General features: G+C 36.6%; 1 protein-coding gene across 1 annotated transcript in view; it reads right to left on the bottom strand.

The window, feature by feature from the left end:
• Positions 1-15727, bottom strand: part of LOC110484415 (sodium-dependent noradrenaline transporter) — a 55829-nt gene that overhangs the window by 7514 nt on the left and 32588 nt on the right. Inside the window, exons 4-10 of the mRNA XM_021555023.4 lie at positions 15296-15434; positions 14437-14571; positions 10436-10539; positions 9603-9727; positions 8768-8880; positions 6103-6231; positions 3261-3360 (exon numbers count right to left, since the gene is read on the bottom strand). Of these exons, the coding sequence (XP_021410698.2) occupies positions 3261-3360; positions 6103-6231; positions 8768-8880; positions 9603-9727; positions 10436-10539; positions 14437-14571; positions 15296-15434 (845 nt within the window). The remainder of the gene's footprint in view (positions 1-3260; positions 3361-6102; positions 6232-8767; positions 8881-9602; positions 9728-10435; positions 10540-14436; positions 14572-15295; positions 15435-15727) is intronic.

Genomic DNA, 15727 nt, shown 5'->3' with positions numbered 1-15727 from the left:
TCAAAGCAGAAGACATAAGAAATAACAACTTTCATCTCCTTTCAATGTCTAGATGTATCTTTTATATCACTGTATCTGACTTAAACGCCTATGAGCACCTAAGGCCTGCTGCAGACAGCAGCATTACCACTGAAAAGAGGCATTTCACAAATATCTAGAATTTAAGTTGTAAATGGGACACAATTTTTAAAATAGTTATGGATTATTTCAACCTAATTCCTCTGTTATTATGAGTATACTGCAGGAAAATGTAAACCCTTACAGAAACTGCTTGCTGATAATGAGATAGATTCATATGATTCTTAATTTATCAAAGGAGATTTCTTTGTTCCACTTAAGAGATGCTTACTTTTCAGTGTTTCATTGAACAAAGAATGTTCTTTATTACAAATATAATTTCATATTTATGACTTTTCCAGAAAACTCAGGCAATTATTCTTCTGTTTATTGTAAATATGTACAAAACTACACCACTTTAGAATGGGATAATTAACACTGATATAAAATGGGGGGAAAAATATCCTTCTCTGTTTCCTGTAAAAAGAAAACAGTCTCTGACTATACACCTTAGAGACGTTGGCTCTGTGCATTCTGTCATGTCAGACTATTTGTTTACAATTTGCTTTGCTCAATGTATTCAGAAAGTTTACTTATAATCATGAACCCATTAGGTAAACAGCAGAAACGCAGCTTTTTTCCATTAATATTTGTTTGTTAGAGAGGATGTATAGTTTTCCATAAATATGATTTCTCTTTATGTGGATCAGTTCAGCACAATTTATTTTATTTAATGTAAATAATTGGGTCAGCTTGAATTAGTCCATTGTACCTAATAGGATGCAAAATATTTTCAGGGTGTGGACACTTGAGTGCAAATGTCTTAAAACAATTTCCAGCCCCCAATATTATGTCCAGGGGAAGAGAAATAGGCAAGAAGGATCTGCAAATGCTCTTTAACCTTAATCTGATTCTATTTGCAGTGCTTTCTGTGAACTTTAAAGTGACTAAATTTTAACTGCTATGAGCACTGACTGAAATTTATCATTGTGAAGAAGGTCAAAGACAAAGTCTATGTATATCAGAATTTTATTCATATGTTTCCAGACAGATGCACATGGACCTCAGACAGTGCTTGGTGCTCAATTTCTGCTGAAAATGGGGGATGAATAGGCCATGCTCTAAGACTGCACTTTTCCACAATTTTCTTTTTCAGTACTGCATGTCTTCAAATAATTGTACTAAGAATAAACTTTTAAGCAGAACACAGCTATAGCTACAGATGATGGCACCTGTAGGGCTTGGTTTCAGAGATACTTAATTTTTTTTATTAGGAGCTGGTTAAATACATCAAAATAGAATATTAACCAGAAAGATGATATCAGGGTTGCACATGAGGAAAATTGGTAACAACTTAGCAGTCATAACTAAGGTACATCTGCACAGTAAAGGAAACTAGCTCTCCCTTCTCTTACATACACAGTTGGCCTTTGCAGGAAAAACTTCACAATAAATGGTCATAGATATAATTTGAACTAAATTTCCGTGTTTTTAGTCTGTGCCAAAATGTCAATGCTTGCCTTTAGGCTGGCTTAATATTCAGCTAGGTCATTAAGGCAAGAGGGGTCTATCAGAAAAAAGAGGCAGACAAGATCATGCCAGATTTAATAAGTTTAAATAGCACCTGGGGCTGTAATAAGTTCTTTATAAAGCAACAGGTCATGCTGTGTCAGTAGAAACATCTGTCAGCTGCTCAAGAAAAATGAATAGATATTTTCCCAATTATGGGGAGGCTGCTGGAAGAAAGGAAAAAAATTATAAAGACAGGAGGTGTAAAATAAAATTTAACTAACTTTGGCCTGGTCTGTGAACCACCTACAAAGCTTAGCTACTGTAAAGTGCAGTAAATCCTGTTTTAATAGTAGCCAAAAGTAACTTTCTCCTAGAAACTAAACAAGTCTCTACATCCAAGCTAAACTGTGATAACTCGTCCACATTCAGCTCTTTTACAGGGATTAAAGACATTTGTCTGTGAAATAAAGTGCCTCAGTTGTTTTGAGAGACAGGTGCTTGCTCCATGCTGATGTTGGGTGACAGAATTAGTGCATTAAAACTAGAAACTTTTCCTTTGATAGATTGAACAGCTTTATGCATGGATGCCATTCTTTCACTTCACGCACTCTTCAACAGTTTTTTAACTGCAAGATAAAGTTCGATTAGGAGAACATAGGAAGTCAGAATGAATGGATAAATAAGTGACTGAGTGAGGTAAATAATAAGAATCCTAATGTCTAAGAACCCTCTGAATCATACATTAGCTATAAATACTAGGTCTGAATAAAAATGATGATGGTGTTCAGAGGAAGAACAATCTTATTGGGAATCAGGACAACTCATTCAATATAGACTTAAAAGGAAGAAGATTTGCAGGCTGCTATGCCATTGAAACCTGGTAATAGTAAAAAGAGTTGTGATCAACGAGGAACTAAAGCATGAGAATAAAGAGGAAATTAGGAAGGAAAAGAAGAGGCCATATTTTTTTTAGGTGGCTATAGCATATCACTGCAGTCTGATTGGCATAGAGTCTAGTGCCAGAGGTCAACTAAATACTCCTAAAGCTTGCCATATTTGGGATAAAGTAAATCACCACTCCTTTTTTGTGGCATAAATTAGTATCAAATATGAGAAATAGAATTTCTAGTATCCAGTGTGTTGGGTATTTTATACCATTCTATGAAATAAAATAAATAAACTGCTAGTGTTTTACAATGAAGTAGAATATTGTCTCAAGCAGAATGGATTGATGTAGGAATTATTCTAACTCTCTAAACACTGCCTTTATTTGTGTTGTGTGAAGAGTGCTTGAGATTGGTCCTGACTAATGAAAAGCAGAAACAGGTGAGTCTATATTTAGGCTAATCTACTTGCTTTGAAAGTACCAAATCTAAATCTGCTACTGCAAGTCATCAGCAATACTAAGAGTTGTAAAATACTGGCAGAAGGAGTAACTTTTCCATCCCATCACAGCCCCTTTCACAAGGCTGTTTGCTTTGGCTTTGTGCAGGGTCTCAAAGCTTGGCCCACTGAATGTCTGCATTCCTGTCACTGCTCATAAATCAAATGAATATCACTCTATGAAACCTGACTTGTCATGGTTTTGTGTATACAAGGCTATGCTGTTTTCCCTTAAAATGATGTGTAAGCCTGTAATGAGAATTTGGAATTTCATAAAAGCTTTTGCACACACAAAAGGAGAAGCTTACCATAAAACCAGGAAACTCCAATTGCCTCCATTAGAACTGCAAACAATATTGAAGTCCCAGCTGCAAATGTGTCCAGAAGTGTGAGCACATAAATTCCACCCTGCAACAGGGAGTTAAAAGATGCAAGGACATGAAGTTACAAATAGAATCACCTCAGAATTTAGTATCCACTTAACAGAAATCTGCTTTACTTGAAGCATTATCTGAACCCAAGTATTTTAGTATGGATCTGATGCATCAGACACAGGTTCATATTTGCATACAAAATAGTGCAATCAAAGTTGCAACTCTTCTAAAGAGGCTTTTGTTCACCTATGTCCTCACTTCACTGGGAAAGAGAAACCTCACTCCTGTTCAGTGGAAGTTTGGGGAAATGATCAGCAGCTTGTAGGGCAGGGCCTGTCTGCAGCAGTTAATGAACATCCTAAATTAATGGCAGGAATGGAGCTCTGCAAGGGTTTCCATAGGCCCTTACCTGTCACTCTGCTCCTAAGGCCACTTGCTCTGCAGGCCAGCGAGTCTTGGGTGAGTTGGTCTCATTTCTCTTTTCCCTGAGTGCCTACATCTCTCTTGGCCACTGCTCTGTAAGGCAGGAGGGGATGGAAATTGTGTCCCCAGCAGAGCAAGCAGCTGCTGTGCCCTGTCCAGTCTCTGGGCTGTGGTATTTGCAAACCTTCGCTCAGTGGAGAGAACATACCTGGTCTTCCTTCACAACAGCACATTTTGTGCTTCAGTGGTTCATGACTGAGAACTGGAAATGAATTGACTGAAGCCCTGTTAGTTTTTTGGGTTTTTTGGGTTTTTTGGTTTTTTTTTTTTTTTTTTTTTTTTTTTTTTTTTTAGCTGCAATTTTACTACTTTTTTCCATGTTTTACAGTGTGGTGTGTATTTGTGAAAATTATGACACATTTTACTGAGTTTCAGCTAAAGGTGAATGGAAAACCATGAGATCCAGATTTGTTTCAAAATGAACCCTGATAAAGTGTGTCAGGATACTTTGTCACATGGAAACAACTGAAATGTTTGCAGTGGCAGTAGATTTTTGTTAAAATATCTTTTTACAACCAAATTTAATCTGATGATGCCTGTTCAGAAGGGGAGGAACAAAGGGAATTATTTTACCACCAGTGGTAGAAATAGCACTTGTATTGTTTAAATCTGTAGGTGATTCTAGTCTCTGTAATCAGTTGCCTTTTATTTTATAAAGATGTCTTTTTCTGAAACAGCTGTGCATATTTACAAAAATAGGGAGAGCAGTACTCAGGCCTCATGCAGGTCTTTAATGCTGTGGGGACTTGTCCAGAAATGGAATGAAGTTTGGTTATTGTGTTAGAAAATGTTGCTTATTGAATGACATTTGAGTTTGACCTCTTGTTTTTGCTCTACAACTGCTCCAAATGAATGCATTTTCAATCAAACTTAGCAAAGTGAATTACTAATGATTTTGTAAGAAACATGCTTATTTCAGAAACAGTTATTTTTGAAAATATAGCCTTAAAAATTCAGGGGCCAAAATCAAACAATTTCATATGATGTGCTCACAAGGGTTTTCCTTTTTATCTTTTACACATCAGAAATGTTGTCCTTTAGTTATGTGAACCAATTCGTTTGGACTATTCTGGACAGTTTGTGAATTCCAGCTGGAGGGGTGAACTTCAGCCTAAACAGGTGCCATTATTTAAAAGCTAAAGTTAGGTCATTATTTTGAATAGCTTTAGTTCACTTGGAGGCAGTGGAATTGCACCCACTGGCACATCTTCTGGTTCTTAACAATTAATTTCTTCTGATATTGTATTTCAGGATATTTTATTCCAGTTGAAACTTTGAATAAACAGGAGCTTGTCCAATTTTTAGGTATTGATAGAAATAGTATGGTATTAAAAGGATAGATATTTAAAATGATATATCTTTTTTTAAAGTCTCAACTATATCTCAGTTTGAGGAGACTGGAACAAAAATACTGGGGTGTTTTTACATAAAAAGCACTTTGTTATTTATAAAGTTATGCCATTTCACTAATCTTAATAATAGACGTAGAAGCCATTTCTAGAGATGGAGAGAGGTTCAGCACATGAAACCAGGTTTCATGGTCGTTTCTTCAAATTTCAGTTGTTTTCTAACAGTTTTGGTATGTTAGTTAACAGGTCTCTCTGGTTTTTTTATGGCCAAAAAAGAAAAATTATCTCCTGCCTAGAACTCATTAATTTAATTCCTTAATTAGTTTTAAAATGCCAGATGAGGCAAAATATTCAGTCTGATGGTAGTGATAAATACAGGTTATTGAATGTTCAGGATAAGTTTTCTTTGTGCTTTATGTGGTGTTAACAGTAAAAGATGTCAAGATCTAGGTACATGAAGGAACAAGAAGAAACAAGGTGGGGAGACTAGTTCATTACTCTGCACTCCTTCCATGAGCAGTAAGTGTCTTTTACTTTCTTCAAGAAGAGGACAGATATATGGTCTGGTCACTTGAAATTCTTAACTCCTCACAGAGGAATAAGCACTCTACACAATTCCATTTAATGTGACTAGAAAATCCAAAACCAACCAAACAAAAAAAAAACAAACATGCCAAAGAAAGCACACAGAACCAAATAAACCCAGCAATAGCAGAGATAGTTGTTTGGAACAAAGACTTACAGGCTTGGTTGATAGCAAATGATCTTGTGCCAAAAACTAGAGAAGCTTCATATATTATATTAAAAGTGATGTTCTGAATAGAAGTTGTTTAAGAACTAAAATTTATAATCAAATGTAGTCATCTGAACCTATCCATATTTCATCTGAAAATGTTAATGGCATTTTTAGGTAATGTTTTGAGGGAAACTTTTGTTGTACTTACATTGGTAATGCAAAAAAGACCAAGTAGGAAAGTGCCAAAAGAAACACCAAAGGTGAAAAGCTTTCTGTGCTGCTTCAGAAGGTGGAAATCATCTGCCAAGCCAGTGATGACAGCCTCCATCCCACCCATCTGAGAAAGGGAAGGCAAACTCTGGTTAAATGCTACTGGCTATAGGAAATACAGACTGAAGAATGCAAAGCAGATTGTGCAATTAATATCCAACCACTATGATTTCTGATATTTCAGCTGTAAGTAACTGGTGATATGAGGATTAATTTTCTTCTGGGTCAGGGAACTGGACATCAAGAGGAGTGGCTGCTGCCTCCACAGCCTCTGAGGACTCTTTGCTGACTCAACAGAACAATAAGTAGACAGTACTTTGGGGAAAAGGATACACATTTGAATATACTCCGGGGGAAAAGCTGCTAGCTTAAGTAGCTAAGCTCCTTAAGATATTTCTTAAAGACAGGCATGGCAAGCACCTAAAGGAAATGTACTGAACAAAGATTTGCATTAGCCATTGATTAATGAATCCAGTTTGACAAAAATCTTTACAGACTTGGAAGAAGTCTATAAATTACTACAAAGGAAGGTTGATGTGATTTTTTTTTGTTGACAACATGAAAGAATTTTACTTTGCTTTTCAGAAGTTAATGTGGGACATTAGCTATTGTTTTGCAATACAGGAAAGGTACTTTCCAAATTTTCATTTAAATTGCTGGATTATGTAGGTGGTTATGAATTTTAATTTCTTTCCATTAATGAAAAAAATCTGCCCCTAAATGCCAACAAAAAGCTATGAAAATTAATTTCAATCTTTTATCATAGTAAACAAATTTATTTAATATTTTGGAGAAGCTTAATTCTATGCATTTTGTGATGCTAAAAGACCACAGCAAGACCTGAAGTGCCTGGTGCAATACAAAATTTGGTTAGCAGGTGCTAACACAGCCTGTCCTGTTCCTATAAGCCTTTGATTAAAATATTCCTGGTTGAAATCAGTAACAGAGAATTATCACCATAAAAAGTACTCCAGGACCTGAATTTTCTTTGGCAAATTATGACAAATCTTGAACCAGTAAATCCTTCCCTTTTTAGAAAGAAAGAACTAAACTTGGCCACAGCTGACTAGTTCACTGTATTTTAATTAGCTCCAGCAGAAAAACTTTTCTCTATTAGTAGGAAAATTGTGTTCTGCAACCTACAGTGTCACCTTTATGTTTCTTTACATTGCCCTACATTACTGCTGTTGCAAAGTTAACTGTTTTGGATCTAGACACTTCTCAACATAAATTTTCTTCTTCATTCTGTCCTTTTCCTACTGGTCATTCATGTCCTTTCACTGCAATAAACCCTTCATTTCAATCATTTCTATTTGCTTACAGTTAAAAAAGGTGCAGTTGAAAAAGCTACAATTCCAGATATAATCTTCCCTCAAACTTTTGTCTAAGGATGCAGATCTTAGTCTATATAGACAAATTTCATTGGGCCTCAGCTGGAATCCAAAAATCCAAACACTTTGGAAATATTTAGACCTGAATCTGACCTTTACAGCTCAGCCCTCACTCCACAAGATCTTATTTAGCTATTTGCCAATGATTATCAAAGCTTCCTGCTTCAACCCTTTTTTTTTTTTTTTTTTTTTGATTTTGCTTTTTTCCATATCAATTCATTAATTCCCTTTCTTGCCCTTGAAAAGGAATGAATTTTCCTGAAGTTTTAAGCAATGGAAATACAGTGTTTTACCATTTCCAGCAAGAAATTCCTGGATCAACTTTGGACATTCTGAACTTCAAAAGAGACTTCTATGCTTTGGAATAGTAAGAAACCCCTTACCCTACTAAAGAGGATAAAAGTTTGTCCATGGTTTTACTATTTCTTAAAGACCCTATCTGGTTCTCCAGAAATGTATTAACCTTTAAGCTAAATATAACAGGATGTCTTGAGGCCTCTTTGGTAGAAAAAAGTAGTACAAAAGTTGTTTGGGGACTTGGAATATTTTCTGGGATGAAGCTTCTATGATCCTGAATATCATGTTGTAAAACTTACCTCATCAAAGAGCAAATACACTTGTTAGACTAGACATTTTACAGTAAGATTATAGGAAAACAAAACTGCTATGGAAATATTCTGGCATGATTTTAAACTTGTGATTAAATTTACAGGAAATTCTGTATCATGGCTTGTAGAAAAACAATGGGAGTACCTTCAGACATTGTCTGTCTAGAGCAGATTAGTGGATTTTAGCACATAAAATAATCCCTTCTAGAAACCACTCTACTCAATGTCTTACTTGTATTTTGCAAGCAGGGCTTCAAAACCTTTTTGCAGGTTCATAGTAGTAATAGTTCATAGTAGTGTTGTTGGACCTTTAAATAGTAATAATTGTTGAATAGCCCTTCTGAAAAGTCATAAAAAAATAGCAGGGAGTAAATATTTACTGGTTAGTCAGAGATTTAATCTTTTCCTAAACCTCTTGATGATGGACAGTCTTTATAAGGCAGCAAGTAATAGTATTGCCATGTTCTCTATGACTGTGGAAACAGATTTAGGAAATGTACAGAATGTTTACTTGAAATGTAATCTGCTTAAGGCAAATGCCTCTTTAGTAACAAAATATGACAGGAAAAGGACAATGCCAAGGCTAGAAGGAAAAAGTACTCACAGAACTGTCGATACCAAGTGTAAGGAGCATGATGAAGAACACCACAGCCCAAAATGTAGATCCTGAAAGAGTTGAAATTGCCTCTGGGTACAGGATGAAAACTAAACCAGCTCCTGGAATGGAAAAGGGGAGAAGGAGGTGTCACTTCATTATGTTTCTTATCTTCACCAAAGTGTTCATTTTAATAAGATAAATCATGACTAAGTTGACTTTCATTTCAGTCCTTGTCATGGTCTGACTATTGTTAAAACAAAATTTGCGTTATACCAAAATATATTTAAAATGCATATTTACCTACTCATGATGATTTAGTATTAAAAAGACACTATCCCACTGTTGTCCACTTTGAATAATATTTTATTGGATTTGCAACTTTACTATTTATTCTTCTATGTAGTGGTGAACTGTTGCCTTTGTTTAGCAAGAGAACTTTTGGATGTGATGAGAGGTGCAGGAGCTGGGACCATGAGTGACTTGTTCCCAGTAAAGAATGTAGAGCTGAACTTAGCAGAACCATCAAAACCAGTCACCTGTGGCACTGAACAGCAATACTTTTGTAAGATTCTGTCCAGTGGTTAACATCTGTCTGTTGAATGGGCAAAACCTGTGGGGGTAAGATTCTGGGGAAGCTCAGTTCAGGAGAGGTGAGGTGAATCAATGCCATTGAGAGTTCACGTTTCAACAAGGGATTTAAACACAGAGTTCTAGTTCCAAGTAAGTTAATTCAGTTTACTTCCATGAGATTTTCACACACTTGCTGGAATCAAATATAAACACATTTGCAAAGAAATGGTGGGGGAGAAGGGTTAAAATTAATATAGAATTAACTTCCTACCTTCAGTAGCTACATCCTCAATTTTAACTTTGTGCTCATGAGCCATGTAGCCCAATATGGAGAAAATTGCAAATCCTGAGATGAAGCTTGTGACACAGTTAATGGTGCTAGTCAGCAAAGCATCCCTAAACATGGAGAGAAGAACAGCCCAGTGAGAAAAAACTTTAAGAACTAGATGGGGATTTCCTTTAACATTTTCCCCCATCCTTCAGTTTACAATGCATTTATAATATATGTACTTTCTGAATTTATATTTCATTGGAAAAGACTTGCTTGTTTTCATTCCAAAATTTACTGTTAAAAAAAACCATTTAAATGTTGGAATTTCTCAGATGGTGCAGAGTGATTCTGGTTGAATTTCCATGGTGGTGATTCAGCAAAACACTTACAAACTGACTTGATTTAAAGTGCATTCCTAAACTGGAGCACAATGTAAAATATCAGAAATATAATCCCAAAGCACAGAAACACTTCTGGAAGCTGGAATCTTTCTGCTTTTTGTTTCTGCACCAATAAGATTTTATCCTGTGTTCACTATTGTGCTTAATGGTACTTTTGAAAGGCAAACACCAGTATAGTTTACACAGCTGTCTAAAGTCCAAACCTAATCCCATTCTGCTTTGGAGAGCAGCAGATAACTTGGCAGGTTCCTGTTACTAAAAATTCAGTAAGGAAGACAGTATTTCAAGATTTGGGTTGGTTACTATGTCTACACAAAACTCACCATCATTAATATATGACTGAAGATAAAATGATTGCTTAAAAGTTCTTCCAGCTGCAGCCGGAGCAAAATAAAATAATTTTGCAGCAGGAACGGAAGAACAGGCTCTTACCTGTAGCAGTTGTTGTCGAACTTATTGTAACTGGCAAATGCAATTAAAACACCAAACCCAGCTCCTAAGGAGTAAAATATCTGAGTAGCTGCATCAATCCATACCTGCAGAATGACACCAACAGTGCCAGGGTCAGCTCAGTCCACAAGGATGCAGCAGGAGAAAAGCAAGAGCAGGGCTTTTGGAAAGAAATTGGCATTCATGCCAAGGGGAGGGAAGTGTCACAAGGAGCATGGCCCTGCTCTGGGATGGCCTCTGGAATGGGGAGGGGGGAGCAGGAGCAGGGGAAGAGCCCTCAGAGCACACACACACTGCTGCCCGGGGGCTGTGCAGGGGGACAGGCGCTTCTGGGGCTTTACCCAGCACTGAAAGGATCACAGGGGCTTTTCTCCTGGGTGACAGAAATACGCTTCCAACAGCTCTTGTTCCAAGTTAGCTTGCAATGTACAACCAGAAATCTAAAAATAGTTAATGGGTCAAGAGTTATAGGACATTTTCTTTCCCATACCAAAGCTTCCTTTGTGTGACTGTTAGTGCACTCTACATGATACTTTCCTGGTTCAGGAGCTGAAGCATGACTGATGTGCTGTGAACAGAGCCATGCAAGATTTATCTCATCTTTCTCACTTAGTTGGAGAAAGAGATATTTCTGTGATAGTCATTAAATTTCAGTTTAGCTGCAGTTTGATAATTTTAAGGATTGTCTACCAGGGAAACACTGTAAAAGTACAATATTTTCTAAAGTGTCCCTTCTACCAATAGCCATTCATCCAGACAGGAACAATGCCACAGTCCTGGTTCTCTGAACCAGAAACCTGAGAATAGCCTTGGTTAACCCTCTTCTGTTGTTACACAGACTTTTAAATGACCATCTTCAACAGAAGTAGTGAAATCAGTGGTGTGAATAATACCCAACATTTCTCAAAATGAGATCTGCAATGTTTGATTAAATCTGCCAAGAACTCAGAAAAAACTATGAAAAGCACTGGGTTTCATCATTCATCCATCTCTACAAAATCAGATCTAATATATCTATTCAGCAGCAACTTTCTGATCGATCTAAGCAGCTTATGAGCTCCCTCTGCATTGGTAGTTTAGTGCTACACTTTATATTTGGCCTAGTGGAAAGGAAGAGAGTGCCTTCTCCCATGCTGACATGATATATGAAAGCACTTAGGCTGTCAATCTCTTTTTTTCTCTCAACATAGATGACAGATGCTTTCAACTGCTGCCTGCTGGACACTGTGAACGACTTATGGTACTCTGGGTTTGTAAAAAACCTTAATTTTATGAACTATGGAGAGTTGATTACTTGAAAGATAATATGAAAAGCAGTCTGTGGAGTGTTTATTGCTAGCCAGTGGATAGGAGGATATGATTTTATCAAATTGTAGTTAATGCAGGGTTTTATGGATTTCTTTCAATGAATTACAAACCAATCCTGTAACCTTAATTCCATACTCATTCTTTTTATATACCAGTAATATCTTAATATTCTATTTTCACACAAAGGTTGAAATCATATTGAGTTGTACTCTATGAATAACATTTATGTGGATAGGAATGCAGAAGCAGGGATGCAGTCTCCTATGTTTGTTTTTGTTTTTTGAAAAATTCAGATAACTTTAGTTGTCAACAAAATTCCTGGGCATTTTCAATACCAGTTTTGTTAAACTCTTAACCAGATCTGCATACTGCCACCATAAGACACTAGTTTTCAGTGGTTCTGTGTCTCTTTTGTATATTGCTAGTGCAGTTTTACTCACCCTTGCCCACTTTTCATGCACCCTTAAGCACATGCTTAAGTCCTGTTGACTCAAGTAAGAGATCAGCACCTGCTGCCTCCCAAAGGATTTAAGCACATGCTGAAGTATCTGTTGAGTAAGAGTCTTGGCTCATAGCAGCTGATTAGGAAACAAATTGAGAAGATCAAGGTGAAGGGAAAAAAGAGCAGAAACCAGAAATTCCTTCACAATTAGGATTAAATGTAAAACATTCTCTTTGTTCTAACCAAGCAGGATGTAAGACAGCATGGCTCGTTTTGCAGTTCACGTTTCTCATTTTCACAGCTTTTGATTGATGTGTGATTGAATATATTTTATGATAGAATATTGGTTTTATTTGTATTAAAAATAAATAGGAACCATTTACAATAGGCAGTCATCAGTCTTTCCAGCCTTCTTTGGTGTTTATGCTGTTGTAACTTCTGTGCAGTGCAGTTTTGGCTCCACAAAATGGGGCACACCCTGACAGTGGCCATGGTGCTCTAAGGGCTCTTAGAAGAGCCTTGGCAGAGCCCTCTGTGGGGCATCACTGTTTGTGACTTAGGATGTTTCTTTGTCAGATTCTTCATTTGGAAGAAATTTTAAAAATCATATATCACATCCAGGGATGCATTGACATACACTGACATAGAAATGAAGTGGGATTCTATTCTTTGGAGCCTGAGGACAAAGATTAAACACACAAGGTTACTGCAGCAGCAGGGATCCCACTGGGGAAGGGTTGGCATGACAAAGCAGTTTGTGGCACTTCTCAGAATAAGTGCTCTTTGGCCTTTTATTATTCTAGTGTAACTTTTTGTTGTTGTCTGAAAAACGTAGTTGTAGAAACAAATAACTTGAGGGTCATTTAAATAGCAGCTGCAGAAATATTAAGCCAAGAAAGAGCAGCACACAGAATGTCCTTCCAGAAGCAGAAGGCAGATATGGTTATAGAGGCCTGGTACAGCTAGTACAGCTCAATAGACATCTACTTGAAATTGTGGTGTTTATTTCCAAATAGCACTTAAAATATATTAGAAAAATATGAGCACTGGCTTTGCTCATCTTGATGTCTTTGTATTTATGTGTATGCATAAATGTGAATTACTGGGGTGGCTACTGCCTTCTGACAAAGGTGGATGAAAATCCCAAATTTGAAGTTTGATTGGATTATTCCAAAATAGACATGGGGTCTGGGTCTATTTTTGAAGAAATTCCTGCTTTCAAATTTAGCATTAAAAAGTCAGGAATGTCTTTTTTTGGCTAAGAATATTAAAAATATATCTATATTATAACACTTGAAGACTTTTTTAATAATTCTGGAAAAGTCAAGCTAGGATTCACAGGAAAGGTACTGTGCAACTATGGACAGACTGCAGACATTTCTGAAAGCTGCAATTTTTCAAGATGATGCATTTCCCTCTAGTAAAATGATATTGTTTCTTTTCAGATTTATAACCATTTGAATGGCCTTGTGACCCATCCATAGAGACACTAATGTCTTATAAATGTTTTATGTCATTTTTGGGATAGTAGAAGGGAGTAAATATCTCTGTTGTCTTTGATGTTTATAGATCTAAAATGCTGCCAATTTCATGTATTAGTGACTGTATGTGTAGATTTTGCTTTACAAATAAGTCGTAGTTCCAAGTTACTCCACAAATTGGGTTGGTTTGTATATATTCAGTGATAGAATGAAATGTATGTTACTTTCAATAGTAAAATAAGAACATTGTACTTTTGAAAATCTTATTTGTATGAAGGACCATGGTTTGATTAGGTGATTTAGTCCTGGTCTTGTATGTTTAGCAAGGTTTGCATAGGTCAGTATTTTTGTTTTCTAGGTTAGTATTTAAGCTAGTTGTTCAGAAAGCAAGATTTTTCTTCTTGAGGGAATTCTTAGCCTTTTGAGAACTAAATTTTTGCATTCCAATTTCCTGTATAAAGGATATTGCAGTTGACTGGGTGCACAGTCAAAGAATGGACTTTTTCAGGGGTCTGCCACACCTGTAAGTGCCTTCACAGAGTGTTTTGTGATCTGAATTGTTTGGGTTTAGAGTGAGATAATCCTGTTTTGGAGAGCATTGGAAAGTTAAACTGTCATAGAAAGGGGACCAGTGCTTAGGCAGAAGCAGGAGCATGGCTATTTAATTTCAGGTTAGTTGTAATATCTTCAGTTTCAATAACACAGGCAATAGGTTTAATAATTAGGGAATGAGAACAGAAGAGTACACTTACTGTGGCTTCTTTTAATCTTCTGAAATCTATATGCAGGTATGCATTTATTCCATTGTATGCACCAGGCAGGGTTATTCCATGTATTAATAAGACAAATAATACAACATAAGGCAAAGTGGCTGTTATCCAAACAACCTGCAGACAACAGAGATCCCAAGGTTAATCAGCTGTTATAGAAGATTTAAGAATATGTAATAAGTACAGCTGGAATTTTCTTGGTTTAGTCCATTCAGTCAGATGGAGGAGCTCTTTTTAGGAGGAAAAATGCTGTTGTATGCCATGAATCTTTTCATATATAAGTTTACAGATGCCAGTAGGAGAGAGTTTTGACAAACAGAAGACAGTGTCAGTGTATGTTAGACTGCTGATTGCTCCTCATCTCTCTGTTGTTTACTAAAAAGTGCAGTCATTGCCTGATGTTAAGTGATCATTTCATAAAAATGTACAAAAACCTCTCAGAGGTATCCAACTCTAGAATTTCTGTTGAGGTATTTTGTGAGGGATGTCAAAGAGTGATTCCCCATGACTTTCATCAGATATTTCTCTTGACATGGCATTTTATATAATAAAACCAAAACCTCTTATATCATTGAAATATTAGTACATTTGGCTAAGAAGATGATGCACATTTAAGACAATTTTGCTTATTTAAAAATACTTTCTGGGTGAAACCACCAATGTTGAATTGAAAATAATACATTAATAAAATTTTCAGTCGGAATATCACACAAGAAATGTGATCGTTTGGTTCCTGAGGATGCTTCAAATCAGTGATTTATTTTCTTGCTTTCTAAAATTAGGAGACTTCTTAAAGTAGAAAAAGAACGTAGTCAAGACAGAAGGACAATATGAGCTCTACCTTTCCTGAAGTCTTCACGCCTTTCCACAGACTAAAGAAAAGAATGATTACCACCACCAAGAGGCAGAGGGCAAGTTGCCAGCGAGGCAAGCCAAGGTCATGGATCCCACGGCTCTCGTGCAGGTGCAGAACTCCTCGCCTACACACCAGATACACAGAAACAAAGTGAAGTCACTGGGGGAAAAGGCTTTTGCACCTCTCGTGTTGTGGGCAGCAGGAATGGGAATGGCAGCAGTAGAAACCCCACTGGCATCACTGGCAGTCAGTGGAGGTGCTTTGAGAAGCTCTGTTTTCTGTTAACGCCTTCAAATTATGTCCAAAGCATGTCTTAAGTAAAAGTTTCTGAAAGCAATCCTTGCTTCATAAATAGAGAGATGTTTGTCCAATTCTGCTAACAAAATAAACTCTCAGAATTCAAATGAGTCAAAAAGA

This window comes from Lonchura striata, chromosome 11, assembly GCF_050655825.1.
Source record: "Lonchura striata isolate lonStrDom1 chromosome 11, ASM5065582v1, whole genome shotgun sequence".
Lineage (NCBI taxonomy): Eukaryota > Metazoa > Chordata > Aves > Passeriformes > Estrildidae > Lonchura > Lonchura striata.
This window is presented reverse-complemented; position numbering and strand designations above follow the sequence as displayed.